General features: G+C 42.0%; 1 protein-coding gene across 4 annotated transcripts in view; it reads right to left on the bottom strand.

Annotated features, from left to right (window-relative positions):
- Nucleotides 1–13,475, bottom strand: part of SH3PXD2A (SH3 and PX domains 2A) — a 342,486-nt gene that overhangs the window by 126,754 nt on the left and 202,257 nt on the right. For all 4 annotated transcript variants that reach the window (XM_042456226.1, XM_042456227.1, XM_042456228.1 and 1 more), the window contains one exon: nucleotides 11,914–11,942. In XM_042456226.1, coding sequence (XP_042312160.1) covers nucleotides 11,914–11,942 — 29 coding nt within the window. The remainder of the gene's footprint in view (nucleotides 1–11,913; nucleotides 11,943–13,475) is intronic.

Raw genomic sequence — 13,475 nt, 5'->3', positions numbered from 1 at the left:
GCCCAGGCATTTCACATGAGATCTTCTTCTACTGTCAGCAAGAAGACTTTATACAGTACAAGAAGAATAGATATATGCTACAAGGCTGTAGCAAACCTGCTAGATTCTAGTGGGTGGGAAATTCTATTCTCAGTTTCATGCAGAACCAAGATACAAGCATATTTGACCAGTAATAATTGATTGAGATATAGTTGGGCTCTGTTTCAGATAAACCAGAAGATCACAAGTTGGAAAAGAAAAGGGAGAGGAGTAAGAGAGGGGGAGGGAGGGAGGGAGGGAAGGAGAGAGAGCTAACATGTATACCATGGAGCTAGTTTTCCCTGTCCAGAGGTTCAGCCATGGCAGAGGTTTGGCTACTACTAAAGCCTGAGGAAAATGTACCACCCTGTAGTGCATGCGCTACCATCCCAGGCATATAATTCACCCTCACAGTCCAGTGTGCTGTTTCCTTCCATAGAGGCTAGCCTCCCTTCTTTACACTCAAACTGGCAGAGTTAATGTGCTGCACATCGTGCATGGTATAGAATTTATTTCGCCTCAAGGAGAGATCTATCTCCTTATTATCCCCCCTTATTATCAGAATATTGCAGGTAGTAGAAATTATCCTAAATCAATGCAACACCCTTATATTAGACCCTTCCTTTTTTTATTAGCCTCCCTATGGCATTGGCCAAGTGGTGGAGCTGGACCCACATATTTATCAAACCAATGGAACCACCATTTAAAAAAATAAAAAGAGAATAAGAAATATGCAGGATTGGAGATGAGAGAAGTGAAAGAAAGATAAATCATATGAGCAAGGTGTTGTTGTTTGTGGCTCTTGTGTCTACCTTCAAATTGTTCCCAACATATGTTGAACCTAAGGCTACCCTTAGGGTCACACAGTGGATTTCCATGGCTGAGTGGGGACTTGAACCCTGATCACCAAAATTGCAGTCCAGTGCTCAAATCACGACACCACACTGGCTCAAAAGTCGACAGTGCATATGTTTTACATGCAGAAGGTCCAAGGTTCAGTCTTTTACTTCTCCAGTTAAGAGGATGAAGTAGCACATACTGAGACCCTGGTTTGCTACTGGCACTCAGAACAGACAAGACTGAGTTATATGGATAAACTGCTTGATTACTGAGTTCCTAAGGATGATATACTGTATATACTCAACTGTAAGTCAACCTCATGTATAAGTCGAGGGGCATGTAACGGAGGATCTAAAACATGAAATAAAGGAAACAATGCCAAGGAACTTTAAAAATTCCAGCAAGCAAAACTTTGTGCTCACGCTAGATGAATAAGAAAATAGAGGAGAATTGGTGCTTCCAAGACAGATTACACTCTTGACTTTCACCAGGGGATGACTCCTTCTTAAATAAAAGTTAAAGTATAGTACATACATTGACCTGTAGATAAGTCGATTCAGTATTTTGGGGTCAATTTTTTGACTAAAATTTCTAGACTTATACATGAGTATATATAGTACAAGTTTTCCCTGTTGCAAGTTGGAGTTAAGAAGCCCCAGTGCTGAAAAATTTGGACATCTGCCCTGTGATCTCAGAATGTTTACAGCATGGGTGTGTTTTAACATGAAGTATCAGACCTGCATAAGAAAGTCTGCCATGCTTTGAATATAACCAGCAAGCCTTCACACAATGGCTGCTGTGTTTATGTCTGCGCACAATCTGATCTGGCAAGAGTCATGGGAATTGCATCAGCTTTGCCCTTGAGCTCCAGGGGTGATGGGAACATCCCCCTTGCCTCAGGGTATCCTGAGAAGGAAAGTACCCCCAGAATGTACCTCAAGTTATTAACACTAAGTGTGTACACAAATATACTCACCCACTGTGTTTCAGCCAGACTTTTAGGGTTTTTTTAAACAACAACAACAACAACAACAAAACCCATCAATCAACCAACATGGTGGCTGAAACACTTAGATTATGCCTTTACTTTTTAAATGCCAACCTTTCCCCTCCTGCAAAAAAAGTACTGTTCTGGGTGGGTGGGTGAACAATCGTTTGTCTTGGTTCAGCAGTTGGTCACTGGAAGCAAGAATGGAACTGGTAGTACAGAATTGTTTTTTTTTTTAAAATAGATGATTTTATGCACTCCAGATTTGGTGTCAGATTTCAGAATTTTGCAAACAAACAAAAAAAAGCAAGGATTTCCCTCATTAGTATAAATGAACTGTGATTAAAACTGAGTGCGGCCTTCCCCAACCTGTTGACCTTCATATGTTTTGGGCTTCAGTTCTCATGATCTTCTGTCATATGGTTTGTTATCTAGGGAAGGTACCAGATAAGGGAAGGCTGCGATAAACCAAGAAATAATCCAAGTTGAATGCGGGAGTCTGTGAACATGATGTGTTTGAAAAGACGGGGATATAACTTCATCTTGTTCTCCCTTTGAAATATCTTGCCATACGGAACCACATAAAGAGAACTAACATACCATTAAAACGATCCCTTCAAAAGATGTAGTTTCTCTCATCCTTCACCAGAGCTCCTGGAGACAGAGGAGCCTTATCTTTCTTTGCATCTGGCAGCCCTAATGAGCCAGTATTTGAAGCATGTATCACACAATAATTGAGTTATGGCATGGCTTTAGAGTAAGGCCAGATTTTCCCAAACAATGCTAATGTCAACCAGAGATTAACACAAAAAGGAGCAGAAAGGAACAATGGGCCAGTAACTATTAAGGAATCTCTATGCTCTTGCTTGCATGCTGGCTAAAGATGTATCCACTGGATTAATCTTGATGGTAATTACTGCACCTCTACTATGCTGGGAAGTTACAGTATTAGAAGAGGTCTAGATTCAAAGCAGACCAGGTCACTAAAGTAGTGGTGCGGGTAGGGGAAAAGAAAGGACTGGCCCACTTGGGAGGGCCCCCCACACACAAAATCATAACCATCAGAGGAATGAAAACTGTATTTTTAAAATAGTGATGGCATTTCACTTTGACAACACTTTAAATTAAGGTATTAAACATCATACTTGTTGCTGACATGCATGTATAGTCTGCGTCATAAAAAATTGTCTAGAAGGTCTACATTCTACAATACAAACATTCATGCCCTATACAAACATACAAGCAAACATTCTTCATGCGTCATATCAGGCATGATCTTAGAAGAGGCATTCCATTTTATGGCAAAGAGAGCAAAAAGAGGAGATGCCACATGTAATATGGGAATTGCTATCCAGAGTTTCTTTAAGCACTTGGAATCAAAACAGTAAAATCTGTAGCCCAATTAAATGCAGCAATTTAACTAGCAATTCTTGTTGCTATTGCTTATTGGACCTGCTAAACATTTCAGTCACAGCATCAACATTTGTGAATCCAGTATTCTAATCCTCTGCTAAAATGCCATAATACTATTTTACTAGTTGGTCATATGCAGCAAATGTTTATGTCACAATAAGTGTTAATTTTTCAAGTGTGGAAAGAAGGAAAAGTAGTAGTAGTAGTAGTAGTAATAATATTTATTTATATCCCGCCTCTCTACAAAAGCAATCGGGGCGGCTTACAAAGTTAAAATATACAGTCCAAACCCTCAACCCACCCCCCTTAAAATACAATTAAACAGTGTGGAATTAAAAACATAAGAACACACTTTAAAAAAACAATACAATAACTGTGGTGAAGTCGGAGGTCAACAGTTAGATTTTCCTTCCGATGTCCAGAGAACTATTCAGGAAAGGCCTGCCGGAAGAGATCCATCTTTATAGCTTTTTAAAAGCTATTTAGGGTTGTAATATGATGGCTCTCGCCCAGCAGGCCATTCCACAATCTGGGAGCTACAGCTGAAAAGGTCCTCTGGGAGGTCATGGACAGCCTTGTTTTATAAGGCTGTAACAGATTTTTCCCTGAGGATCTAAGTGTGCAGTGAGGATTATATGGAAGGAGGCGGTCCCGAAGATAGGTTGGACCCAAGCCATTTAGGGCTTTAAAGGTGATAACCAACACCTTGTACTAGGCCCGGAAACTGATTGGCAGCCAGTGGAGTGATCTTAAGATGGGTGTTATATGGTCTCTTCTGGATGTACCAGAGACCAATCTGGCTGCCATGTTCTGAACTAATTGAAGTTTCCAGACCAAGCACGAGGGTAGCCCCATGTAGAGTGCATTACAGAAATCAAGACGTGAGGTTACCAGCAAATGTACTACGGTCTCAAGGTCCCTGACTTCCAGGAAAGGGTGCAGCTGGTGTATCAGCCGAAGCTGATAACAGGCACTCCTGACCGTCGCATTCACCTGACTTGCCATGTGAAGCGACAAATCTAGAAACACCCCTAGACTGCGAACACAGTCCTTTGAGGAGAGTGTGACCCCTTCTAGGACTGGAGGTTGTATCCCAATGCCTGGGTTTGGAGCCAATACCGTAAGTACCTCCGTTTTGTCTGGATTCAGCTTCAATTTGTTTTCCCTCATCCAATCCATTACTGCCTTAAGACAGTCATTGAGAGGCGAGACGCCATCTGAAGTCACAGCTGAAGACCGAGACATGGAGAAATATATCTGAGTGTCATCAGCGTACTGATAACACCCCGCCCCATGCCTCTGGATGATCTCTCCTGGCGGCTTCATGTAGATGTTGAAAAGCATCAGGAACAGGATGGCGCCTTGAGGGATGCCACAATTAAGCTCCTTTCTTGCCCAGCAACTGTCCCCGAGCACCACCCTCTGCTGTCTCACTGGCTCACTGATGAAACATTTTAAATAATCAGAGACAAGGGAGAAACGAAAGTAAAAGGTGACAGAAACAGGGTTAGCATCCTAGATGTAATTGTTCAGTGATTTGTGAATAGGTGAACTAGTAAAATAATCAAAGTGAAGAAATAAAAGAAGACAACAAAAAAGTTAACAAGAGACATCTTCCACGAGATTTGATAAATCAAAGGAACAATTAAATCAAGAGTAGGACCAAATAATCAATGGGGAGAAAATTGCATGTTCAGGAAAAATTAAAAACACCATGAAACAATACATTGAAGAATGAGAGAAAACACAGGGGGAGATGACAGATTCTTTCAAAGTAAAACACTTTGATGATGAACTCACAGTTTTAGAAAGTAAAGGGGAAAGGGCTCTCAAAGCACTTGGGAGAAACAAATCAACAGAGACAGATGACATAGAGAAAGGGAAGGAAGGAGGGAAGGAGGGAAGGAGGGAAGGAAGGAAGGAAGGAAGGAAGGAAGGAAGGAAGGAAGGACAGACTAGCAACCAGCCAACTAGGCAAACAAGGGTGTGACACTCCTCCTCAACACTAAGGTCAACTAACACTAACCTATTCATTGTTAGCCAGGGCACTTACACATGATACAGCTTACCCCCACCATCTGCGCCCACCCTTGAGTCCTTACCCTCTTCCTCTTCTCTGTCTCCTTTCATGCCAATAGCATCACACTTCTCTTTCTTGTCTTGTCACCATGACATCTCTGCCTCTGAGGCTGCTTCAGACAAACTTCAAACTCTCCTCACTTCACCACTTTTCTATTTCCCAGTTCATTTCAGATCCCATCAAAACATTCTGAGGGATATGATAGACTTATAGAACCACAAAATAATAGAGCTTGAAGGGCAGACTTCCATGTGCTCACGTCCCTTTTTGGACACTGCTTCATGATTCCCAGCTTCTGAGGAGCAAAGTTCAAGCTACTCCAGCCTCAGAGTGCATAGAACAGCAATACACAGGCCCAGCCAGCCAGCCTTTGCCTTGGGTCATGTCATGTGGCTGCTGTGCTGTCACAACTGGCCTCCTCTCTAGAGCAGAGCAGGCAACTGACAAAAACAAAGGCAAATGCTGGCTGGCTGGGCTTGCATGTTGTTGCTCAATCCACTCTAACCACAAACTGGTGGAAAGAAGCAGGAAAAAAGTGTTCCCTACCTATCCAGTGCCTCTGAAGGTAGGTTTAATTAATAGTGTAATTGCTAATTGTTTAGGATGTGATGATGATGACGATGATGATGATGATGATGATGATGATGATGATGATGATGATGATGATAATGATGATGGTTTTGTGCTTTAAATCTTAAGTCTTGGAGGGTCCATATCAATAAAATATATTTACAGGGGGTCCCTGGTAAAGAAAAGTTAAGAACCACTGGTCTAGAGGGTTATCAATGCAGGCATAGGCCTCTCCGTTTCTTAGGGGCTCAACAGATCACCCCTAAGGGGTGGCCTCCAGCCGCCCCTTTCCTAGCCGGATTGGGGTCACTGCAACCTCACATTGTAGCCCCAATCTGGCCTTTTGAGGGCACAAAAAGGAGCCGCAAAAAGTGGGTCCTTTTTTGAGCCCTTAAAAGGGTGCCATAGCTTTGGCAGTGCAACTATATGGTGCTCCTTTGGCACTGCATCATCTGGATGCAGCGCTGGAGGCGTGCCATGTGGCCACATGCCATGTGGAGTGGCATGTGGTATCAGTGCACCCTGGGGTGATGGAGTTGGGTGTGTGTCATGAGGACGCTATGGCCGCTCTGTAAAGGGCCTTAGTCACATGAGGACCAGGGACAAAGAGCAGTTAACAACTGTCAAAATTTCAGATCCATTAGCAGCAGCAATCACTTTGATTGAGATCCAGGCAAACTCTGTCTTATGCCAGGCCAGAGAACATTGAATTTCTCTTTCTTAGGCTAAGAAAACTGAATGTCTCAAGAGGTCTCTGTACTGTTACATTGCAAAAAAACTTTTAGGTGCTGCATAGGTAAAACTTGCCAATTGTAGACTTGAAAAGACAGCTGTGAAAGAACTAGATAAGTTCCTCAAGTGGAAAGAATCACCAACGCCACAGACTTTCTGATTGTTATATATGGATGTGAAAGCTGTACACTAAAGAAATCTGACAGGAACAAAATAAACTCATTTGAAATGTAGTTCTGATGGAAAGTTTTATAGGCACAATGGACTTCCAAAAAGACAAATAAGTGGTTTAAAGAGCAAATCAAGCTTTAACTCTCTCTGGAAGCCAAAATGACCGAACTTGAGGCTATTGTAGTTTGGGCACAGCATGCAGTGTCATGCCTTGCTGGGAAAAGGCAGTATTGTTCAATAAAGTGGAAGGCAGCAGGAAAAGAGAAAGGTCATGCTACAGACAGATTGATTCAATCAAGGTAGTCAGAGACCTAAATTTGCAAGCAGGGCTGTTAATTACAGGGTCTCTTAAAGGTCCTTCATTCATACAATGGTTATAAGACAAAGCTGATCTGATGGCATATAACAACCACAAGAAAACAGAATAATGGTGAACTTGTTAAAGAAACATTAGACAATGTATGATCCTCAAGAGAATTGTAAAATTACTTAGATCAGGGGTGGGAATCATGCAGCCTTCCAGTTGCTAAGGAAGGTCAGAGACTGCAGTACACTGGCTATAGTTGGGACTTTTAGTCCCAACAACATCTGGAGGCCCACATGACTTCCCTCCTACAAAAGGTGGTAGAGCTAATAGGGTCAAAACAATGCAAAACAATCAAGTATTATAACTGGCTATATAACAGTCCCACAACAATATGTCATCTGTGCAAAAGGAAATGTGACAGGAATTCTCATGACACAAAGTGATGCACAAATATGTATGGATGCTGGAATTCTGAAGAAGACACATACAATAAGGAAAGGGGGGAGAGAGAAATTTTGATCCAAAGACAGAAATACAGTGGGCTGGTGGTATCCACTGGGGTTTGTTCCAGGCGCCCCTGTGGATGCTCAAGTCCCATTATATACAATGGCATAGTAAAATGATATCCCTTTTATAAAAAGGCAAAATCAAGGTTTGTTTTTTTGAATATTTTTAAAAATATTTTCAAGCCATGGATGGTTGTGTTTATGGATGCAGAATCTTGTGGATACAGAGAGCTACCGTAACTGTGAGTGATATTCATAGTACCACATCTTGTGACATTGTTTGTTTTTTGCTGTTGCATAATAGGGGTTTGGGATTTCTGTATGGAAATCAGATTGTTATCTAAACTGAAGCATGAAACATAGCTTATCATACACAGCCTAATGTGAATCTTTAGCCTGTTTCAGAAGTTATGAATATGGGGAATAAGGAAGGATTGTTATACCAGGGGGGGAAAAACTAAAGTGAAAAATTGATCCACTTATGTTATCCCCAAATGGAGTGCCCTACAGATAACATTGTTACTTGCTTTCTGTTACTTCCAAGCTCTGATTGTTCTACTGAATAGGAACTTGAAAAAGATGAAAGGCTTCTAAACTGCAAAGCACTGCTGTTGCATCTTAACTTTCACATATTAGGTTAAAGGCCTTTTTCAATCAGGGCCTCTTCAAGATTTCCAGGAAGCTAAGAAGGGGAGTGGGGAACTATCAGCCATCCATTAAGGTATCATTTACACCACAAAAACATTCCTGATTAGCTAGCCCCTTCATGCATCATATAAAGTAATACAGAACTTGTATTAGGGCAGGTCATTTTCTAAAAATGGAAACACTAATTTCCATTCAGTCTCTGATCCAGGAGGTCTCAGTTCCCAAAATATTGTATCATATCAAACAGTTGGTCTATCTAACCCAGTACAGTAGTAACTGTCTGGAGCACCTTAGAATTACCATTTCCCCTTGCTGGTTTGTACTCACAGCCCTTGCTCATCTGCCCCATTTGCTCTGGTGCCATTTTGTCTGCTGCTGTATCTCTTCTGCCTCCACTCCCTCCATCAATGCTACTTCTATCAACCTGGCACATCCAGCAGCCCTGGTTAAGAAAGCTGGCATTTTCCCAAGAAGCTGGTGTTGTTAAGATTGGAGACTGATACATCAGATGAATCACACTTTCTTAAGCAGTAGATGTCACGTGCATTGGTGTCTCTGCACACCAAACTGCACTGGGGACTGAGGTGAAACCACTGGAATTTCTCATCTCCTTCATCCTGCCAAATTCTACATGGAAAGACTGGAGGTGAATATGCAGAGCTGCCCTCAAATCCCTGATGTTACAGCAGCATGGATGATATTTGTATTGGCACAATCCAAGGTAGCATTTCTACCCAGCAATTCTTTGCATTTGATGAATGTGCTGTCCATGTGGGTGTGTCTCCTGTGCCAGCCAGTTTAAACTCTGGAATTGATTTAATCAATTAAATACAATTCAACTCCTATTTGAACCTTAATCAGAATTAGGCAATGTATGCCAATGTTGGATAAAACTGAATGCAGCAGCAGTCCATGTAGTTCAACCTGACCCTGTAAAACATGTAATTGGACTGTAGATATTCTCAACTGGGTTGTGGATCAGATCCTGCATGTGGTGGTAGGCCATGTGGTAAAGAAACAGAAATACAGCTGTAAGTTCTATTGGAGTCAAAGAGATATACCCAAAAGCTCTATTTATTTGTGATGCCTGAACAAGATACATGAATGTATGTAAGGCACCTAATGTTGCACATGTTGGCCCTGCCCAAACATTCCTCTCCCTGCTTCCTCAGTGCCCAACCTCCCCAAGTTGACTTATCCAAGAAAGCAAAATGAAGCCTTCTTCTTGCACAGAGAGACGCATGCATCCTGCACCATGCCTCTTATGAAATACCTTTTTCATATTTCTATTTTCTTAGCAGCTTGTGCACAACACTGGACCTGGGCTAATAAAAATGCCCATTTAGGGTTGAGCTAATTTGGCCTCATTTCTCACATTCATTGTCACATTTTCATTTGCTTGGTAAACATTGGCCTGTTACAGATTGCCAAAATAAAGCTGCTTCGGGTCTCTTCAGAGGTATGCTGTTTAAATGATGCATGCATCCTAAGAATCCAGAAGCTGCACCAAAGCTGCACTCCAGTGCTTAGGAATGGAGTGTGGCTTTGGCGTGACCTCCGGACTCTTAGGACCCATGCATCATTTAAATAGCATACCTCCAAAGAGACCTGAAGCAGCTTTATTTTGGCAGTCTGTAACAGGCCATTGTCACATTTTCATTTGCTTGGTAAACATTCTTAGCCTAGTCCAGAGAACTTTTGGTTCTCCAGAATTTTGGACTACTACATCTCTCACATTGACCATGCTGGCTGCTTTAAGCCAAAACATCGCGAGGGCAAGAAGTGCTACACCCCTTTTCTGGTCTAGGGAAAGTTATGCAACTAGAAATTATAACCTTCTAGATGCTGTTGGACTGCAAGTCTCAGCATCTGTAGCCAATATTGTGGCATACAAACTACATGCTGCGCTGGCAACCCTACAATTATGTACCAAGGTAAACCCCCCATCCCTGCTCAGCCCACTTTCTGCTGACAATACTGACCACATCTCTCTCTGTGTTGTGTCTTCAAATCATTTCTGACATATGGCAACCTTAAGGTGAACCTATCATAGGGTTTTCTTGGCAAGTGTCTTCAGAGATGGTTTGCCTATTCCATCCTCTGAGGTTGAGAGAGTGTGACTTTGCCCAAGGTCACCCAGTGGGTTTCCATGGCCAGGCTGGGGTTTGAACCCTGATCTCCTAATGTCTTAGTCCAATGCACATCACCACATTGGCCTTCATTATATCTACTCAAGAGTAAATCCTGTTGAGTTTGATGCATTGTATTTCTAAGTAGATATAGACAGGATTGTACTGTTAGCAGCTCTGTAGTGAGATACTCATTGAAGGTATCTAAGGAATCAGTGTCTGTAAATAAAGTATTTTAAATGTGTCAGGCAAAACTATATAGTCTTTATATAACAGACAAAATTCAGTGAATGCACATTCTCTATCACTGTGTTTTGGATGTGAAGAAAATTTGGCTGTTTGTTAAAGGGCAAAATCATCAGGACAAAAAGAGGCAACTCCACAAGCAATCTTGACAAGAGGAAAGATTTATACGATCTGAAGAGAAACCAAAGGAATTGTTGAAGGTATTTTGAAGATACTCTACAAGCAGCCCCAGCATATTCATCTTGAGTTCAGTAGCTACATTGAAATAAGCATGCTTATAGAATTGCAGCTTCAGCCTGCCTCTAAGGACTGCAGCATCATTATCCATCTGCTTAATTGTTCCCCACAGCTGTAGTTCTTCCTTCCACTCTCTTTGCAATTATTTCCTCTGACCATTTCAGCACTGTCTGTGAGACATACAGTCAGGGAGGATGGTCAAAGGACACATGAGGGGAGAAATTTGGCAGCTTAGGTAGCTCTAGCTGAACCTCTGAAGCAGGGCAGCCATTTCTGTTGCTGGCCAGCTCAGGCAACTGATTTTACCTATTATATCAGAGGAGCAAACTGTTATTTAATTTACTGTTTTTGTTGTTTTAAATCACTAGGGAGGGAGGGACCTGAGTTTCAAAACTTCTGGCTCAGGCACCAAAAGAAATTGACTAGCCTCAAATGCTGTACATGGGGCGGGGAACATGTACTGATCTGCCTCAGGCAGCAAAATGTCTTGGGCTGGCTTTTCTAAAGAGGAATAGAAGAGGGCAGAGATATATGACAGGAAAGACAGTTAGCAATTCATACGCAACTCAAGTTCACAGGTTTAGAGTATAATATTGTTGTTTCTGCACAAATAAGCCGACTGGTTTGGATTAAAGGGGGTCTGTCATAGGGTGGATATTGATTAATATGTTCTCCAGGTAGATTCCAATTCTGTGTGAAACTACCAAAAGAAAAAAACCACAGATGCAATGATCAGCTCCTTTGCAACATTACACACACACACACACACTCACACACACACACATATATATATATTCCATCATCCAGTAGACAAGTCTGGAATAGGTACATTCTTAGCTTTGAACATAAATGAAAGCAACATCTTGTCTACTTGGGTGCAAGATCTGTTTAATACATCCTCTCCCACAAAAACACTAAAAGTCCATTAGACACTCAAGAGTATTTCAAATAACAGGCAATAAAGCTGCTAGAAAACATTATCTTTTGCAGGCATGAGGTTTTATGTAAAAAAGAGCCAGATCTCTTACCTGATTTCCTTTTCGAGGATCCATAATCCCTGAAAAAAAGGCAACAACAGATAGACATGGTTAGGTCTTGGAGCATAGGGGGGGGAAAGGGTAGGTCCCAAGCTCCTACCCACTTGCTCAAAGGCACACTGGGGGATCCCTCTTCCTTTAAACAGGAGCCTGGGAGGACCACAAGGCATGGACGCATGTGAGCATGCACACACAAAGTCGATGATGCACCTCCCCTAACCAGCAGCAGCTGGTGCTTCTGCAGCACTAGAGTGTAAAAAGCCCATGTGATGTGCTAGAAAGGGCCGACCATTCACACAAGAGGGGCGGTGGATATCAATTCTTTCCCCTGTTTAAATCAGGCTTCAGATAAAGCTGTCACTGACTTAACCCCTTATTGTTTTTCTCCAAGACAGAGGCACAAACATGCTGGCTACTCCCAGCAAGGCTACTGCATTTGCTTTATTAAGCAATGGTTATGTGATGCTCTTGTAGTTCTATAGACATTTCAAAAGCTGTTTGGCATCTGCATAGCCTGCAAATCCATCCAGTTATCTCTGCCTAACACTTTTCTGTACAGAAAAGAAGGAAAATGTTTTGCTTCTTTTACATAAGGACAATACATGCTCTTTTCTCACATTGGCTAGAATCTATGCTATAGCAAACTTTTGTATTATTATTCTGGAGCTGAGAATGCACTATAATTTTTAGGGAAGATTTTGTTAATCAGGACATAGTACAGAACAACATTCTTGTAGTGTAACTTCAAGGCCTTTCTAACCTATGGCAACCCTAAAGTGAACCTATCATGGTGGTTTCTTGGCATTTGTTCAAAGAGGGTTTGCCTTTGCCTCCCTATGAAGATGAGAGCATGTGATTTGCCCAAGGTCACCCAGTGGGTTTCCGTGGCTGAGCCGGGATTCAAATCCTGATCTCCAGAGTCATAGGGCCGAAACAGACAGATCTGAAGGGCGGCCTTGGCAATGCTCTTTTGATCTCCGGACCGGGGCCACGGCAACCACACACCAGACCCCTGATCTGGCTTTTTGCCAGCCTAAAAAGAAGTGGCAGAAAGCTGCTCCTTTTTGAGCCAGAAAAAGCCGGCTTTTTCTCCCCTGTCAAGGCTTTGTGTTGCTCCTGCAGTATGCAGCATATAAATATCATGCCGCCAGAGTACAACAAAGCTGCTTGCCATGTGGTCAGGCAGACAGCTTCATGGCGGCTTCCTGCAGGCTTTAGGTGTGCATCATCTAAACAACATGCCCCCAAGATGCCAGGAAGCCGCCGCAAAGGGGCCGTCTGTTTCACCTCATAGTCCAGTGCTCAAACTACTACACCACATTGGCTCCAATGTAAACATAGGCTGTCTTTAATGAAAAATACAGTTGAATAAATATGTTAGTTTTGTTTTTCCCATCTTTGAATTCTAAAAACAACAACTTTTTTAAAATGTCATTTATACAAATTTGGGGCAGTTCTTATTAATGGCAAACTGAACAAAATTTGCAACCTTCTGACCAAATCCTAATAATTACTTTTAAAAATGATCAGTGTAGGAACATGTATGCATACAT

This window comes from Sceloporus undulatus, chromosome 3 (assembly GCF_019175285.1).
Source record: "Sceloporus undulatus isolate JIND9_A2432 ecotype Alabama chromosome 3, SceUnd_v1.1, whole genome shotgun sequence".
Lineage (NCBI taxonomy): Eukaryota > Metazoa > Chordata > Lepidosauria > Squamata > Phrynosomatidae > Sceloporus > Sceloporus undulatus.
The sequence above is the reverse complement of the archived record's forward strand: the minus strand, read 5'-3'. Positions and strand labels throughout refer to the sequence as shown.